Below are 18,787 nucleotides of genomic sequence, written 5' to 3' on the forward strand. Positions count from 1 at the left end.
AAGGAATCAGGAATCCTGAGGAACAGTATCATTTATGGTCTCAAAGGGAAAAGGGCCCTGAAGACCAGTATTGCTTGCAATTGCAAAGCATCAAGAGCCCTTCCTGGGTAAGAACCAGAATGAAGACAAGAGATCTTCCCCAGATCACAATGCCTTGGAAACACAAAAAACTTCCAACCCCTCCCAGAAATAGCTCTGAAAACTATGTGGAAAACAATGTGAAAAAGCCTGAGGCTTGAGGCAACTCACCACCACCACCCAAGCTGGAAACTGAGCCCAACATTAACATAAAGTTACAAATCAAGATATAGAGTGGGGAAATCAGCAAACAATAAAAAAGAGCCTGACTTTAAAATTCTACTATGTTGATAGGGAAGATTGATGCACACTCAAAAGACAGTCAAAATGGCAACAAGCAAAGCCTCAACAAAGAATGCGAATTGGACATAAGCCCAACAAGAATTCCTGGAAGTGCTAAAAATGATTCTCAAAATTAAATAAAAATGGTAGAGGAAAAATTAGGAAAAGAAATAAAAACAAAGGAAAAACATATGAAAAGACAATTAACAGCTTGGTAAAAGAGGTACAATAATAGTGAAGTTAAAAAAATACAATTGGCTAAATGGAAAAAGTGTCACAAAAATTTACTGATGAAAAAAACAAAAATACTCATTGGATCATAAAACATGCATGTTTAGAGTATGCATGTTTGTTACGGTTTATTTTTATTTTTTTAATTGCTAAACAAGGATGGGCGGGAGGAGTGAGAGACCAGTCAGTCCATCCAAGTGGCCATATCTAGCAGTCAGAAATACTAGAGTAAAGCTGTGGGGAGAAGCTGGAAGATATAGATTTGGTAGTTATCTGCACAGAGGTGATAATTAAACCTATGAGGGATGAAATCACTGAAGGAAAACATACAAAGAAGGTGGCCAACAAAAAAACATTAAGGAAACACTCCACAAATATTAAAAGGAGTCAGCAAGAACCTGAAAACACAGTCAGGGAGGCAAGAGAATGGAAGCCAGGAAAAGTGAGGCTATCTAGAAAGGTCCAAGGAATATGAGGGCAGAAAATATTAGATTGAGCAAAGACCTTGGAAAGAGCTGGTAAGAGTGGGAAAGGTCATGGTCATAAAAAATTGGAATGACTGGTGGTGAGAAAATGAGTTTGGGCCATAAGCTTAACATATTAAGACTTTGACAATGAAAGGAAAGAAAAAGGTGAAGTTAACTTGATGATGTAGCAAGCTCAAACAAAGGTTTTTGAGCACAGGTAGAAACCCAACATGTTTAGCTTCAAAATGATTCAAGACTCTGGTTAGAAGATAAGGCTACTTGGATGCCAACACAGGGAACTACATCAGACTAATCTTTCTTTTCCTTTCCCTTCTCAAGACTAATTACATACACTCATTTAACCCTCTTCTACTTGCTTACTGCTCACAACTTGAATCCTTTCCACTTCAGTTCCTCACATAAATGCTTTTTTCTTTCCACCTTTGCTTCTCTTCCAACTTCTGCTAAGGAAAATTCATTCCATTTTTAAGCCAAAGTAACCCTGAGCATAACTAATGAATATGTAATGCCAAAGAAATGAGAAGCTTTAAGTCTGTGAAAAGAAACAAAAGAACCTAAGGTATGTTTATCAACCTCCCTAAAATGTCCAAAATTCCTAAAGTACCTCCATAACAGAGCATCTCTTATCCTTTGTCCCCAAGAATCAGTAATTTTGATAAAAACAAAACAAAAAACCAATGTGGGGCCAACAATAATCTCTAGCTCTCCGTGTTCTAAAGGCAAAACCTTTTGCACTGACCCTGCCACCCATTTATTGTCCTTTCTTCCTCTCATGCCACCAGATTTTTAGAAAGAGCTCACTGTCCCCTGAGCTTCATGGGCTTCTCATTTAACCTCACTGGCTTTTGCTCTTGGAGTTTAACCAGCTCTCCTCAAGGTGGCTCTTATATCATTGCTAAATCCAATGACATTTTTGCTGCCCACCTATTTCTTGACAGCTTTTTAGCATTTCAACAGTACAAGAGCATTCTATTCTTCTTGACACCCTCTTTTATCTTCAGGAAATTATCTGGGAAATGAAAGTAGAACAGATAAGTGCCCAACAGTCAGCCTCCAACACTCATGAGTGGAACTTGAACCAGATTAAAATGTAATCCAGAAATATTTAACAAAATAAATACAATAAAACAAGTAATATTAAAATTTATAACTAAGTCAACATGCAGCCCACAGAGATGGTTTACTGACCCCACTTCTGAGTTTGACATCATTGAACTAGATGACCAATAGTTATCCAAGGGAAAAAAAACTGTTCATTTGTCAATGTGACTACAGCACTGGAAATCTGACAATTGAAAACAAAAACTATTAATACCATCAGTAGGAGTGAAAAGGCAAGAATGTTAATTTAAGTGGAAAGAGCACAGGATATGGAGTCAGAAAACAAGGTTCAAGTTGCAGACTTACAGTTTATTAGCTTTGTGACCTTGGGCTAGTAATGACTAATTCTTTGAGCCTGTTTCTACATTTGTTAAAAGAGGGACAAGAATATTTGCACTACATTACCCAATTACGAATAAAGTGCAACATAAGTATGGTTTTTTTTGTCAAGTCAAGAGGTTAATACAAATTCATAATATGGAAAACGGTAAAGAATTATCTGACAAATTAGAATGGCCTGTTAGTAAGCAGCTTTAAGCAACTGTACTTACAAAAGCAAGGGAGGAAAGCTACAACTATCTTGGGAACATACTGAACCATAAATTAGTCTGCAACGCAGCAGTTTTCCAAAACACATCAAACTTCAAATAAAAAGTACTCCTTATCTTGGTAGAAAAAAGAAATAGCCTGGGTTACATTTCTAATGTTGGAAACAGAAAAGGCAAGAAAAGGTTCCTGATACAGGAAATTAAAATAATAGCAAACTTAGAAAATCTAGCCTCTAAACTATGTCCTTTTAATGTTAAAAAATAACTTTCAAAAAACTAAGAAATAAACACAACAGAAGTGTCAATCTTTACCAATTTATTTTTTACAAAAAAAAAAAAGCAAAAAAAACTCAAAACAAAACAAAAAACTGGTAGCAATATAGAATACAAGAGTTTCTTCTGCTGCCATACACGCAGGTTGTGAACATTCCAAGCCAATGTACACATTTTGGAGAAGAAAGCTAAACAAATAGCATTGACCAAAATGCTATTGAACATAGGAAGATTCTCTTTAAAAAGTTAAAAATTAGATATCAATAATGTCTTCTTAATATTGCTTTCATCATTGAAGACTGAAAAAAAATTTTAAAATGTGACTGACTTTACAGAATTTTTTAAAAAAAGGGAAAAAAACCCAAGAGGCTGCTACAACACTGCCATAAAGTAAAACCATCATACTTCAATATTTGCATACTTGATAGCAGCATTATTTTCACTGAACCGTGTGCAACTACTTGTAGGAAAACATCAAAGCAAAATATCATGGCAGTTATCCATCAATATCCAAAAAACCCAAACAAAAGCAAAACTAAAAACAAAATAAAAACAAAACAAAAAACTCTAGGAGAAACACACCAATATAAGCAGATGAACACTTATGGAGAATGAATCAATATCTACATTCTTGACTTTTCCATTCTGCCCCAATAAAAGTGTCAACTCAAGCGTCAACTTTGTGCATTTTTTTGGCTGATTTGAGTTTTTCCAGTTCTTATATACTGCATGCTTGGAACAAAGAGGGTCATAATAAAACCTTTTACACAATGAACTTTAAGCAGACATCTGAAAATAAATTTACTACTTGTAAACACACAAAAAAAATACAAGAATTTTTTTTGTTGTTTTTAAACAATCAGTGCTTCAAGACACATTATCTTCTGTATCGTCCTCTCTCCCCTCGGTCTCTGTCCCGATCACATAATCGCTCTCTCTCTCTTTCTCTATCTCGTCCTCGATCCCTATCTCTGTCTCTTCTGTTATCTCGAGGACGATCACGCTCTCTCTCTCGATCTCTTTCCCGGGGTCTGCTTCTTCGGCCACTGACAACAGCTTGTGTTCGACGAAGGAAGTCATCTACCCGCATATCATAATCATGCTGAAAAGAAGATGATATCTTAAACTTAGGTAAATCTGAAGACTTAGGATAGAAATAATAAAGTTCTAACCTATGGAAAAATTTTTGAGGGTAAAGGTTCTAGGAACTTTTTACTTTCTATTAACACAGAACTTGATGTCAGACAATTTGCTAAAAACAGGATTAAAAATGTCCAACTGATGGAGAAACCTCCTTTCTTGTACATGCTGGAGATGAATTATACAAAACCTTAACTACTAAAGCAATCATGCCATTTTCCACTCAACTTCAAGAAATATATTCATAATGATATATCTTCAAATATATCCATAATGATATGTCTTCAAAAATTTTATGGTTTAAAATAATAACCCAGCAATCCTCTCCTACCACCACTCAAATCCCCTCACTGAATTCAAGTGAAATATTTCAGTCTGCAACACTTTCGGTTTGCTTTTTTCTCTCATCTAATTCTACCCACTATGCCACAAATAACAGTTGTGCCTTCTTCACACAAAGTTCAAGATTTTTTTATCTTTGAGATCCTTCCTGAAGCTTTTCAAAGACAGCCTACTGCTACTAATGGCAAGACAACAAAGAACATGAAGATTAATAATAATAATAACCACCACCACTGGCATTTATATTGTGCTTCAAAGTTTGCAAAGCTCTTTACACATACCATCTCATTTGAATTGTCACAAAAATCTAGGAAGAGCGATTACCCTTATTTTACAGATAAGAAGACTAAAAGTGAGAGATTATGTAATTTGACCAAGGTTACATAGCTTGGAAAGGTCTGAGGCAATTTGAACTTGAGTCTCTATAATTTCAAAAATAGCATTCTATGACTTCTACCATCTAGCTGCCTCCTAAGAACAATTTCAAATAATCCTTGAGCTTAAGGTACAGTCAAACAGAGTTTGGAATGACCTTGGAACTACAAAGCAGAATCAAACAGATGATATGGAAGAAGAAAAAAAAAAGGATTAAAAAAAAAAGTCAAGGCCAGACAAGATTGGAGACTAGTCATGAGAAAATTAATACAACATCTTACTTAGTAAGATGTTGTTATATCTAAGTTCAACCTTCTGCCTTTTTCTGTTCTTCTTATTCTTATCCTCCTAGCTCTCAAGTCACTTATCTAGGTTTGGCCTCCTTGTTTCCTCCCTTCACAACAAGGTCAACAAGAATATTTGGAGCAAAAGATTTGAAACAGAGTAACTTGGCTTGCTTTGTACAAAATGTGCACATGAACTTTTGTGCAAATGCAGAAAATGGGCATAAGCTGAACCCAAAAAGTACATTTATTATGATGAAATCCATTAAAAATGGGATATACAGGATTGTGAATGACTCAGCATAAATCTATAACTACTAGAAAAAACTTCATTTTCCATGTGTTACTGATGATACTCTAGGGTTGTCATCTTTTTAGAGAAAGAATGGCACAGTTATAAACATAAAAGTATATTGTACATTGTCCTTGGCAGAATAAAATATCAACATTTCAAAGTAAAATGCCATGAATTTTTAACAATTTCCAAATACATAATAAATATATTAAACTCAAACTCCTTATTACCTGGGTTCTATCTCCTAAAAACCCAGGAATCTTATAATGGGGCTGACTTTTAACATAACACTCAACATTGTGATTCTTGTGAGGTACTAACACAGAGAAGAAGGAATATTTATTATGAACAAAGTTACATATGCTTTTTTTTGGCTACCCTAATTTATGGCTATATCAACAACTCTTAGTATTTTCCCATAAAAAATGATGAAATAATCTAATCAAGCTAACTAAATTTTTGTTACTTCTTGCTGAAATCAACTGCATTTCTATTAGTGCCAACCTACCTGTAAGCATAATGGAAAGCTGGCTATACTGTTGCATTAAAAAAAAAAGCTTAGAAACGTTAACTTGAAACAATAGAAATTAGGCGGCTTTAATGAAGGTTCCATCAAGAACAGAACAAATTCTAAACTAACCTTAGTCTAAACAGTTATTCAGCTTGCATTTTATCATGCTTGACAAATACTGTCTAAAAATCACTTTTGGGAAATTGAATGTCATCTATCTTACTAAAAATAAGAATTGCTATGAACAAAGTCTACAGCAGAAACATGAAATGGTTTGCTGAACATAATCTGATAAACTCAAAAGTCACACTACCCACAACCCATAGAACTGAAAGCCGTCCAACCCCTCACATGTTTGCTTTCAAGTGCACTTACTACTCGTTTATCTCTGTATCTTGCTTCATGGGGTACTGGATGATGTCCTGAGTAAGGGGGATGGGCTTGAGGAGGTGGAGCATGGTGCTGATAGTAAGGATGATGTGGTGGTTGTTCAATGCCTGGATAAGGGGGCTAACAGAAAACACACTTTGATAAGCATCTTCTCAATAAATAATATGTTTAAGTTTTCCATCTTAGCATATACATTTCAGAGGAAAAAAAAGTAAACTAAATTGTATACAAAAGACATGACTTTATTTTCCAAAATACTAGATTACTTCTCAAAAACTTTTTTAACCTTATTCATAAGTACTATAATTCTAACTTTATATTTTTTTTTGAATTTTACAAGCGTACTTAGACCATTCTCCACTCATAATTAATTCAATATAATCATGACTAAAATAACTTAAAACTTACACTGGCAGGCAATGTGCTTATAAGAGCTAGAATTTATATAGTGCCTACTGTGTGTCAGGCACTGTGCAAAAGCAGTTTCCAAATATTCCCATTTGATCCTAACAACTACTCTGGAAGGTACAATTATTACCCCCATTTTACAGTTGAGGAAACTGAGATAAACAGCAGTCAAATGACTTGGCCAAGGTCACACAGCTAATTAAGTATCTGAAGCTGTATTTGAACTTTGGTCTTTCTGTCTACAAGCCCAGCCCTCTATCCACTGCACCAGCAACTGCCGTCTGCCTTATAAGTGGATTCAGAGTCACGAAAATCTGGGTCCAGGTCCTGTCTGACAAATACTGTCTACATGCCTCTGAACAAATTACTTAGCCTCTCAGTATTCCAAGCGACTCTTTAAGATCATAAATTGCAGAACTGCAGATTTGCATTTAGAGGGAGATCACATATCTGAACTAAGCATGAAAATGCCACTATCAAAAGAAAAAATAAAGCAGATGAAGCCGGTTTTATATTAGCTTCTCAAGAAAAATCAGCAAAGATCCAAAAACTGAAGTTCCATATTTTCCAAACTGCATTTAGTGTGTATTTTCCAATTTTACTGGTATTTTCATAAAGCACTAGAAAGAAGACATATCCCTGGTTGAATAAACAAATTGCTTCAATTACTCTAAAAATAAATTTAACAAATGTCTCAAACATCTCCTACAACTTAAACTTAAAACTGTAATTAAAAACATTTTTTTTTAAATCACCAGAAGCAATGGACTTTAAATTAGGGCTAGCTCAGTGTTGAAGGTATAGGAATACCTGATTTTGCCAAGTCAAGTCATATGAAATTACTTCCCTCATCCAAAAAGAACATGTCTATTTCATTTGTACAAGGCTCAATTAACTGATAAAATTCCTTCTTTGTCAAAAGCACATCAGCACTGCAACTAAAGCTAAATATTTTTTAAGAAATCAAGATGTACAGAATACAAACCATTCCCTGCCATGGTGGTGGTGGTCCCATGTTGTGAAATTCTCTCACATAATCATTGTAGGACTAAAATGAAAGACCATAAAGTTAATATTAAATAAAGCAATGTTTTAGAACTGCAAATGAATCATATTCCAAATTTCCCCAGGTTTTAAATTTAAAATGTAAAATACTTACCCCATTTAGAAAAACATCTCTGCGAACTCCTGAAAATCGTCTGTTGGGAATAAGATTTGTGAAACTAAATTCAGGTAATTCATAAACTAGTTCCCAGAATGTTGCTGAAAATTAATCAAAAGAAACGCAACTTACCTATCTACTTCTTGATACCGTGGATCCTTTAAATAACCTGTTTAAACATCAAGCATTTTAGTAAATCAAATTTATAATTTTCACATCTATCAATAAAACTGCCTTTCCACTCAACTTTAATTCTCTCTAAAATAGCTGGACATTAAATGCAGCCATTGCAATTTCAGTTGCATCTAAAACTGAGTGTCTTTGATATTATGGACAGTAAGAAAGCAATTAGCTATCTGGTTAAGAGAATGATAAGCTTCTGAACACATTTTCAGATTAATATTCTGATTCATACTAAACATATGGCCAGTTCATAACAATGTTAAGTATAATATTAAAGGTTAGCATGGGAGATATCTGAATCATACTTTAACACAAACGCTTATATTCCAAATTCAAAAGAACAGGCAGATAAATGATATAAACCCTGCCAATTCAATAGAAGATATGCAAGAAAGAAAAAAAAGCTGGAGAAATAAAGTGCAATGAATTGAGAGACAGGAGAACTAGATTCTAATAACAGCTCTTCCACTAACAGTGGAATTATATTCCATTAAGGAAGTCACTTAATTTGTGTGGGCCTAAGTTGACTCACCTGTAAAAATGAGGGTTGGCTACAAAATCAATAAGCCCCCTTCCCCAGTTCTTCCGAGTTTAACAAAATCTACTGCTCATAAAAGTGAGGTTTTTAACATTCTCTTCAAATTTCTTAACAGAGATACTATGGATAAATTTAAGAGAATTATCAATTTTTTAAAATCCTATCTTAGAACAGAAATATTAAAAGAACTCAAAAATTTCACAGACTAAGAAAATAAGAATTCATGTTAAATTATGTTATTTTCTTGGTAGACTAAATTTGTATTTTCTGGATTAGCTCCTCCTACAAACAAAAATAAAGCATAAGAACAAGGAACAGAGTAGATTGTGAACTACTAAATCAAGAAGCAAGACTGAGTCAAAAAGACCTGGGTTCAAATCCCACAGCTTTTTCAGTGCCCTCAAGCAACTCTCTTAAGATTATAAAATTGCAGATTGTCATTTTGTGAAAAGAGTTTCTTCACCCAAAGTTGCAAGATACCAATGAATGCCAAGTCAGGAACAAAACCAAAAAAAAAAAAAGAAGTGGCACTGTATACAGTGCATCTATTCTTCCAAATGTCCAAAATACTAAGTAGTTTTTAAAGAGACAGGTCTTAGACTCCACGCTTTGAGCTCATAAAATTTTAAAGATTTTATAGAGTTCCTTAGTCCATCCCCCATTTATATAGAAGAAATCTTATTCTAGCAGCCCTCACTATAAATTCCTTTGCATTCTCTCTAAAACAGTTATAGTATGTTTTTAAAATGATTCTTAAATTTGTTTTTCCTGTGGCACAGACATAGTATCTAATATTAAAAAAATATATATGTATTTTTAACTTCATATACTCCTATCATAAATAGAATGCATATTTCATTTTAATATCAACATAAAATAAACTTCCAACTATGGAGAAAAGTTTCTTATAAATGCTAAACAGCTTTAAAATTAATATTATTTATATAATAATGATCTGCATTGGTCCTGAATTTTGAATCCAATTATAAAGGTAGATGAGGCAGTAGGGGAAAAAAATACTAACAAGAATTTTTAAGATTTAAGTATTCAGAACTTTGTATTTTCCCAGTTTTAAATTCTTATTGTTGTAAAAGCACTATAATTCTAAAATAATTCTAAAAAGTTAAACATATTTGCATGATTGTTAGATATTAACCTGGTCTTTGATGAAACTCAGGAGGATAGTCAATCCTTGGTTTCTTTCTGCTGTTATGAATATCATAATCTTCTGGTCGACGCCTATACAAATTAGACACATTAGACATTAAACCGAAACCTGTTTTCAAAATGGGAAAGCAGAATATTTGACAGAAATAAGCAAAAAGATCAGGCCATGGTTTCCTTTAGGGATTATTTCTCAATTTTTAGTCAGCTTCAAGTAGACCTAAAGTTTCTAAATATTCCATTCTTTTAAGATTTTAGTATTATCACAGACCATACCCTAAACTTTACTGCTGGAGGCAGAGCTACTTGTCATTCTGATGTCTCATGCTAAGACCAGACACTTGGAAAGAGTAACCTGCTCAAAACATGTAAAGTCACATTTTAGTATTTCAGACAGAAATATCAGTCAAATTAATTGAGCCAAAGAAAATTCAACATTAATTTTCACATCTAAATAAAATCTCAATTCAATACCCTTTGTTCCCACCACCACATACCTCAAACCACCTATTTTATTTTATTACAGATGGAATTTCAAACATCGGCTTTAAAAAGTTATGTAAAGTGTGTGTAGTGTGTGTGCATGTACATGCACTTGCAGGGTTGTCTTCTTTTTAAGTGATCAAATAGAAAAATATGGGTAGGTTTAAGAGGCCAAAAAAAAAAAAAGCTATGTAAGTAAATTTGTCTTCAAAGCCTTTGGAAAGATCACTTATCTTATGTGTAGGTGTCTAGCAGTCATTAAGGCCACATTTTATTTACATTCATTAGGCACACACACACACAAAAACACATTTTAGACCTAATATGGGTAGTTCATTGAGTTGGGTCTCCCTAGGGACAAAAATAAGAAGTATAACTCTTCCCCTTAAATCTCAATGGCATTATTATAGGGCATTACAAAACACACTGTTTTACTTCTGGACAGTGATTCAAAAAAGGGAGAACTCTAAATTATTTATCCAAATATTCAGACATCAAAATGAGATGATGTATTCATTCATCTACATTTTTCCTTGATATTAAAAAAAAAAAAGGCAGTAAGTTAAACTCCAACCAATTAACACTTTTTTTTTTCTTTCAGCAACCATCTGGAAAATGACCAACATTTGCTTCCATTTAACTGACTTTTCATCCTCATAACAATTCTTAATATTTATACAAACTGCAATAAAAAAGTGAAGAATGTTTTAAGCCTCTGAGAAACCCCAAATCCTTCCCCCCCCAACAGAACAAAACAGTTGCATCTACAGTAAATATGACTAAGAAAATTAAAAGCTGGTGTAAAGAATAAACATACCGCTTTCTTGTAGTTTGGGGAGTGCATTTACGACCGGTATAAAACATGATAGTAACAGTTCATATAGTAGTCCAACTACTGACTTTAAGCTGTAAGCCACACACATAAATGGAGGCCCTGGCAGGCTTGAGAGAAGGTGTGGTGGTGTTAAATGTATAGTTTGCAGTCCATTGCAAAACTGAGGTAAAAACTTCACTTGTAAATACTTTATTGCACTGGAAACCTCTTAGTTTAAAACTTCAAAAGACATCTTGGTGCTCAGTCCTTTTAGGCCAAAAATAAGGGGGCTCTGCCAGGTTTCCTCCTACCTATTCGATAGTGTCCTTTTAAAGCTCAATGAAATAGGGGCTCTTGTTGGATATCTGTACCTACCACAGGATGTTTCCTCCAAAAGGAAACTTAACCAAAGGTTTCATCCCATCAAACCACACATCCAACAGTCTTTAGCAGAAAACTTTAGATTTATCTTTATGCAAAGTGGCTACAGGGGAAGGTGTTTGGTAGAAGGGCTTATATCAGTCCTTTGCAAAGACTTCTCCAATTCTGTAACAAGTTATACCCCCTTTTTTCCTGGAAAATGCTGTTTAGTTCATAAAGCAGTGATCAATAAACCTTGACGATCCTCTAAAAATATTAAGTCCGAGAGTACTGCCAACATCTGGAAAGGTTGTAAACAGACACAGCAACAGCCATTCTTTTTGGGTTGTTGCCGGGTCTCCCAGGGCCACTTGATCTGATCCCCTTTGGAAAGAACCTATTGTTTTCAGAAGCTCAGCAAGATGTATGAATTCAGTGGTTACATGTTAGAGAACATTTGGCAATGGGGTTAACACATCACGGTGACACAATTTGAAACAGTCCCAATAATGCTCCTCTTGAATATCAAAATAACTTAAAATATTTATCCTCTAAAGGAGGCGCCATCTTCTGAAAAATTATTAGTGATCCTTTATAAAAGTCCCATATCTGATAAGGCTTATCCAGAGACACACCTGAAAGAAAAGGCTTTTACAAAATATTAACAACTTTTTTTCATATAAATTTTTGCTTCCTCCTCCATTCTAGCCTGTTCATAGCAAATCAAAGCCCACCTCACTTCAATGTTATACATTGTATTATTTGTAAATTATCTAAACTAGGTATCACTCTTTAGCAAACATTTTTTTTCTGCATAAGGAAAGATCCCCATTTTCCTCTTGAAAAATGACTGAGACCAAGGTGACAATGTGAAATCCTCAATGAAGCCACAAACTAGTCCATGCAGCTTGATTTGAGGATTTTCTCTCTTCTTTACCGCAGGGCAAACTTTTGACGAATCACATTCCTCCATCATGTTATTCTGATACATGTGCCTATTATCAGTCCAAAGAACGTTTCTAACCTTCCCACATCCCGGACTGGTTCTCGACGGGAAGGACGTCCTCTTGAACGGGGCTGTGAATGCATTCTTCTCTTGTGACGCATTTTATGAATGACCTGATACAAGTCAATACTTTCATCGGGGGGAAATAGAAGACAAAGCTGGGTTCCACATTCAAGCTCAATTTCCTGGAATAGGAAAGTAGCGATTTACAAGCTGAAAACAGGAATAAACTTTCAAAAGACCTGTAGCATTTTCCTGAGGTTTTTATAAACAGAAACAAGTTGAGACAGAGGCTTTATTCCCATGGTTAAGGATCAAGTGTGGTTCCATTATTGCCAGCTCTTAAGAATTTCTTTTCAGTTGTATTTCAGTTATTACAGAGGGGGTGACCACTGATGGAGGGGAGATACTTGGTTGGGATCATCACAGTTAAAGTAGCACAGAAAGTTCTTTGTTGATAACTGATTGGTATGATCACAGTTGCAGAAAAAGGAATACTCCTTTTATGCAAAATACAAAAATGTCAAGTCAAAGTTATTACTTACAATGGAGTCCAAACACAGATAAAATGATAATCCCATTAAGGTAAAGTTAATAACCTATCTTATGAGCAGCAGTCATAAATTAGAAGGTCAACTTAGCTCACGTATTTATTATAATCTCTTTTCACTGAAATTTTCATATCATAAACTAGTGAAAAAAGTACAAGTTAAAAATGTAAATTGGTGTTCTTCGATTAACTCTTAATATTCAGAGTGAATACAACATAAAACTTTCACTTCTATATCATTAGTTTAAGCACTGACTGAAAACACTTAATTTTGTTTTTGAAATGAGGAAGATGATTAGGATATTTTTAGTTATTTAAAACCAACAGATTTCTTCAATGTCTCTTCAGAATACTTTTAAATATGACACTGTAAAAGTAACCTTTTAAAGAACTCTTCCACACTCTATATTAAAATACATTTCATAATGCTTCAATTTAGTTAGTAAACCTGAAGCTATACAATCTATGTGTCAGAGAAGTCTATAAAAAGGCAAAGCAGCTCCCAGGCTTCAAAAAGATAAAAACCTCAAGTCTCAATTTCTTGAGAGTTTCCCCAGATTGTATTATCCAAAGCATCACAGTTGTTACGATGTCAAGGGGAATACATTAGTTAACGTCTGTGATTCTAATGAAAATAAACATAAGTTCTAAAAAAGAAAACTTCTGCTTGTGTTGTTCATTCTTATTTTCCTTTGTACCATTATTTTAAAGACAGTTTTTTGAGTTGCAAAACAGAATTAAAAAAGAATACTTTAATACTGATGAAGCAAAATGACTTTTGATGAGGACTTATAAAATAAGAACTTAAACACTAACCATTTGTTGTTTTAACTTTATTAAAAGCTTCAATTAAACTGACAAACCTGTCCATCGCGTCCAATCTTAACTGGCTTATGTTCATTCCATGGATTGGTAAGGTGAGCAGATTTAGTGAAGGGCAATTCACGCCTAAATACAGAAGTAGCATCAAACACATTATTTAATTGTTCTTAGTAAAGGTCCTTAAACAAAATAGTTTATTTCACTCCGATAGTAAGCTGATTTAAGCATAAAACCCCTCATTTTTATTATATAAAAATGTAGGGAGATTATTTCACAAAAAATAACAATTTGTAAAAATAGATCACTCAGCTAATTGAGAACATTTGACAGAAATGCTTTCTTGTACCTAGTTTTTTTTTTTTACACCATCCACAAATGGGCAGAAGCTGTGATCACAATCTCCACAGTAGGGCGGCAAGCTGTCAGGCTGGATTTCAGCAATACAGAACACTGAATGCTTTAATTATGTAGACTTAAATATAATGTTGATATGCCACATAACTTAGCAATATAAATAAATGAACTCTTTTATTATTGTGTTATATATCTGTCAGTAAGCTCCTTTAGAGTTAAGAATCACAAAGTAGAAAGCAGTAGACTAGGAATTGACAAATTTGAATTCTAATCATGCTCTGGCATCACTCTTAACTTGGGCAAGTCACTCAGCTTCTCAGCTGAAATAATTTCGGGGGCACCTTTCCTTCTAGTTCTTAAAAAATAATAACTATATGCTTCCTATACTTCTGCAAACCCTTATGTTGACTATATAGTAAAAATAAATAACTCTTGGTTGAATGATCAACGAAAATAAAAGGAGTTCACAACATCTGATAAGATTTTATCTCCTTAATAACAAAACAGATTAGGCAATTATCAAATGATAACAAAGTTGACATCTATTTTAAGTTTACTTAAAAATATGAGTCTCTCATATCCCCAAAGAGTGAAGTATCAAGAAGGGCTCTATATATGACAAAATATTCAGAGCAGCATTTCAGTAGCCAAAGAAAAAAAAAGAAAAGAAATAAAATGTAACAATCATCACTTTGGGATACTAGCTCTGAAATCAGAACAACTGGGTCAAACCTGACCTTTATTAAACTCACTACCCATATATTATTCTTGGGCAAGTTCCTGGGCCTAACTTTTCTAATCAGTAAAAGGAGGGAGATTAAACTACCTAGAAAGCGTCTGAGGTCTCTTCATGATCACAGAAGACACACTAATTTTGAAATAATTTTTAAATAAATTCAAAATTCTGGCTCTCCTACGTACCCAATAAAATGGGAGAGGAGAGAGGTGTTAAACTAGGTAAGGTCTCCTCTATGTCTTATAATGCCCTCCCATACTAATAAAGGAAGTCTTTGAAACATAAAAGTTGTAACTAAACCCAATACATACAAATTCTTTGAATGCCCTGCATTCCGTTTCTAGATAAGAGCATTATTGTCCAAATAAGCCCTGAAATATCAGGAAAGGGATAATTTGGTAATAATTTTTAAATTGACATTAAAGAATTTTGCCAAAGTCTGCATTATAATCATTAAAAAAGAGCTAATTCAAAATTAGAGAAATTTAATCTTTTAAATTTTAAAAGGTAAGTTTGTAATTTACCTGCAAATCCAGTCAATTTTAAAGACGCCACCAAGCATTTTAGCATTCATTCCTGCAGGCAGAACCCAATGTATAGGAGATCCTCCATGATGGGACTCTGAAGAGAGTCTTGCAAACCCTAAGTAACCGAAATAATAATATAATAGATGCTAACCCAAAAAAGCTGCTCTTGTAATCAAAATTAATTTTTTTTTACCTTGAAATTTTCCACTCTCTCTTACAGAAAATATCAAAATAACGCTTCTTGCAGATCTAAATGCAGCATTCAATTTCTTTTCATTTACTGGAAGTGTTGACCATACACCCTACAAAAACAACATAAAGAACATGAAAATAGGTATTTCAAACACAAGAAAGTACATAGTAAAAAAAAATCTGAGCTAGCACACCTAAAACAGTTACATCTGAAAATTGTTCATTTACTTTAAAATAATCTGATTCTTATTAAACATTTAAAATGTGGCCAGATACTAAACTGATTTCCCCTTCCCCTCCTTTAAATTTTTTTTGAAGGAGAGGCACTTATAGGAGTTGATTCACTGGGTAGGGAACAGCATAGAGGTATATTCAGAAATGAAGGTAATAAAAAACAAAAGGTCACACAAATTTTTTTAAAAATGAAGCTAGAATACTGGGGTCTCTTAATTTTTCTTTTAAAAATATTTTAATAACTATATTTCATATAACTGGCTTCCCTTGCAATCCTGAGTATTTTCTTTCATGTATTTAAAAATATTATTCTAAGAAGAGATGCATAGGTTTCACCAGATTGCCAAAGAGGTCCATGACTCTAAAAAAAGAGGGTAGCTAGAGGAATTCTGTGTTTGTGTTGTGTAATCCTTTTATGAATTTTTATGGAAATCCACCATAAAGTACATAATCATCACTTAACTTTTAGCTTAAAATTTTTTAATTCAAACGTTCGTATCACAAGTCTACTTAACAGAAGTGTGTGTGTACACATACATATATGTGTACACACACACACACTCTCCTGTATTTCTCCTAAAATCATTTATACAATCATGTAAAAAGCCCATTCCTAGGATACTACAACCAGTCATTTTAATACATCATTCTAACAAAATTGTCTATGGAGGACAAAGTTGCAGTGAGCACCAGTTGAACCCCATATGTCTTTCTTCCTTTTCACACAAAAGGTATTCTAATATTGGTGACTATCTAAGCTTAGCCCCTTAAGTCTGAAAAAGATCATTAAATGTACTCAGATTGGCTTCTTGATGCAGTATGCCCTGATCAATCCTTATTGGCCAGGATTAAAAAATATCAGAAACATTTGAATAAAAGTTTAAGCTCTTAGTTTAGCTCTTGAAACCTACCATATACTTTGTAAAGTTAATCCTTGGAAATCATGAATGAGATAATTTTAAGAGTCATAGATGAAACAAGTATAATATTGAACTTAATAAAATAACAAAGAAGTTTCCAGTTCCTATAACACTGTCCTAAGTTACTCTGAAAGGCATTCTCCATTTTTTCAAGACTTCTTGAGCATGTAATAAACTGAATGCACAAAACTAAGCACATATAAAGGTAAAAAAGAAATATCCCGTCTTTAAAAAGCTGATACTCTACCAGTAACTGAAAAATATAATTGGGGGGTGGAGGGCATGTCTACTGTGGGCCTTAAAGACTCATTCTATTCTTCTATTAGCTTCCAAATTACTCTTTTAGCTTCCAAATCACTACTCTTCTAATAAAGCAATTCTTGACAAATGCTTTATTTCCCCTCAATCACCCATCTTAGACATACAAGCTTTATTTTTAAATATATCTATTAACAAATCTCATTTTTAGAATACTTGAAACTGAATGGACCAAATAAAAAATAACCATCCTAATAAAAAACAAACAGGACAGCTAGGTGGTGCAGTGGATACAGCGCCAGACCTGCAGTCAGGAGGACCTGAGTTCAAATATGGCCTCAGACACTTCACACTCACTAGCTGAGTGACCCTGGGCAAGTCACTTAACCCCACTGCCTAGCAAAAAACAAAACAAAACAACAACAACAAAAGTCTCCTTTGGAATATAAAAAATGTCTTTTTAAAATAATCATAAGATTCCCACCAATTATTTTAACCTATTTCCATTAATAATGATGATGATAACAGCATATAATAAGAACAGCAGCATTTTTATAGCACCTATAATGTGCCAGGTACTATGCTGAGTGCTTTAAAAATATTATCTCATTTAATATTCACAACCACCCTAGGTGCTATTACCATCCCTATTTTACAGTTAAGGAAACCAAGGCAAAGAGAGATCAAGTTGCTTGTCAAAGGTCACACACCTAGAAGTATCTGAGGCCAAATCTGAATTCAGGTCTTCCTCACTCCAGTTCTAGTATCACCTACTAAAATTGGTTTAAGTTTTAAAACTACAGTCTGACTGCAACGTTCTTAATATTTTACACAATGCAGCTGTTACAAGGCCATTGTTCATCACAATGTACAGGTGAAGAGTTATATTTAGTAACATTAAGTAACACAGGTTCTTTAACAGCAAGCACACTCCTTCCACTTTTAGTTTTCAACAAATGGCTACAATATGATTTTGTTACTCTTTATAGCTCAGAATATAATCTTCAATGAAAATTGTATTTAAGTAGTTTTTATGCATATTTCATATTTTATTTTGTTGTAAGAGGGAAAAGTCAAGTTCACATGCTTAGAGAAAGATCATAGAAAAAAAATTTTGAACTGATGCTGTACCTTGGCTTTAGCAAGAGAGACATTCTCATGGTTGTTACTCTTTATAAGGAAGAATCTTGCATCCTGAAGAACATATTTAAGTTTACTTGTTTGGTCTGAAAAATAAATTCCAAATTTATTAAGATGGAACTACGATCAAACGAGGTTTTTAATTCAATTTACTGTAGTTGCCCTCTAGACCCGAACTAAATTCTTAAAAATCATGAAAACCCCCTCAAACCTGGAGAACTATGCAACAGAAAACACAATGCAAAGCTTCAGTAAAGAAAAAAACATGAAAGCCAAGGAAACTTAGTAATGTTCCGATACACTGTTATTCTGCCAAGTGCCAAAGACGACTCTTTAAAAAAGATTTTAATTATACCACATATGGTTTGTATACTTATGAGAATACAAATCACTCTAATGCCTATAAAAAGCATAAGATGATAGGAAAATGTTTGCTGTTGTTCTAAAACATACATGTAGTAACAAATCAAGATGTTTACATATAAACTTACAGTAATATCAATTTTACAAATCTATCGGAACATTACTACTTTATAAATTGTTAATGAAGTATAGACAAGGCAAAACAATGACTTGTGATGCGGCATGCATTAAAAAG

The 18,787-nt window shown here is 33.7% G+C and overlaps 1 protein-coding gene across 6 annotated transcripts in view; it reads right to left on the bottom strand.

Moving 5' to 3' along the window:
- Nucleotides 1-3,029: 3,029 nt before the first annotated feature.
- Nucleotides 3,030-18,787, bottom strand: part of YTHDC1 (YTH N6-methyladenosine RNA binding protein C1) — a 34,267-nt gene continuing 18,509 nt past the window's right edge. For 2 of the 6 annotated variants that reach the window (XM_020999800.2, XM_020999796.2), the window contains 11 exons: nucleotides 18,181-18,275; nucleotides 15,639-15,747; nucleotides 15,443-15,560; nucleotides 13,870-13,954; nucleotides 12,475-12,641; nucleotides 9,786-9,868; nucleotides 8,041-8,077; nucleotides 7,906-7,969; nucleotides 7,732-7,794; nucleotides 6,324-6,458; nucleotides 3,030-4,121 (listed from right to left, as the gene is read on the bottom strand). In XM_020999800.2, coding sequence (XP_020855459.1) covers nucleotides 3,879-4,121; nucleotides 6,324-6,458; nucleotides 7,732-7,794; nucleotides 7,906-7,969; nucleotides 8,041-8,077; nucleotides 9,786-9,868; nucleotides 12,475-12,641; nucleotides 13,870-13,954; nucleotides 15,443-15,560; nucleotides 15,639-15,747; nucleotides 18,181-18,275 — 1,199 coding nt within the window. In that variant the 3' untranslated portion in view covers nucleotides 3,030-3,878. The remainder of the gene's footprint in view (nucleotides 4,122-6,323; nucleotides 6,459-7,731; nucleotides 7,795-7,905; nucleotides 7,970-8,040; nucleotides 8,078-9,785; nucleotides 9,869-12,474; nucleotides 12,642-13,869; nucleotides 13,955-15,442; nucleotides 15,561-15,638; nucleotides 15,748-18,180; nucleotides 18,276-18,787) is intronic. The other 4 variants (XM_020999801.2, XM_020999799.2, XM_020999798.2 and 1 more) reach the window with 3 other exon arrangements.

The sequence above is a fragment of the Phascolarctos cinereus genome, unplaced genomic scaffold (assembly GCF_003287225.1).
Source record: "Phascolarctos cinereus isolate Bilbo 61053 unplaced genomic scaffold, phaCin_HiC Scaffold_9;HRSCAF=440, whole genome shotgun sequence".
Classification (NCBI taxonomy): Eukaryota; Metazoa; Chordata; class Mammalia; order Diprotodontia; family Phascolarctidae; genus Phascolarctos; species Phascolarctos cinereus.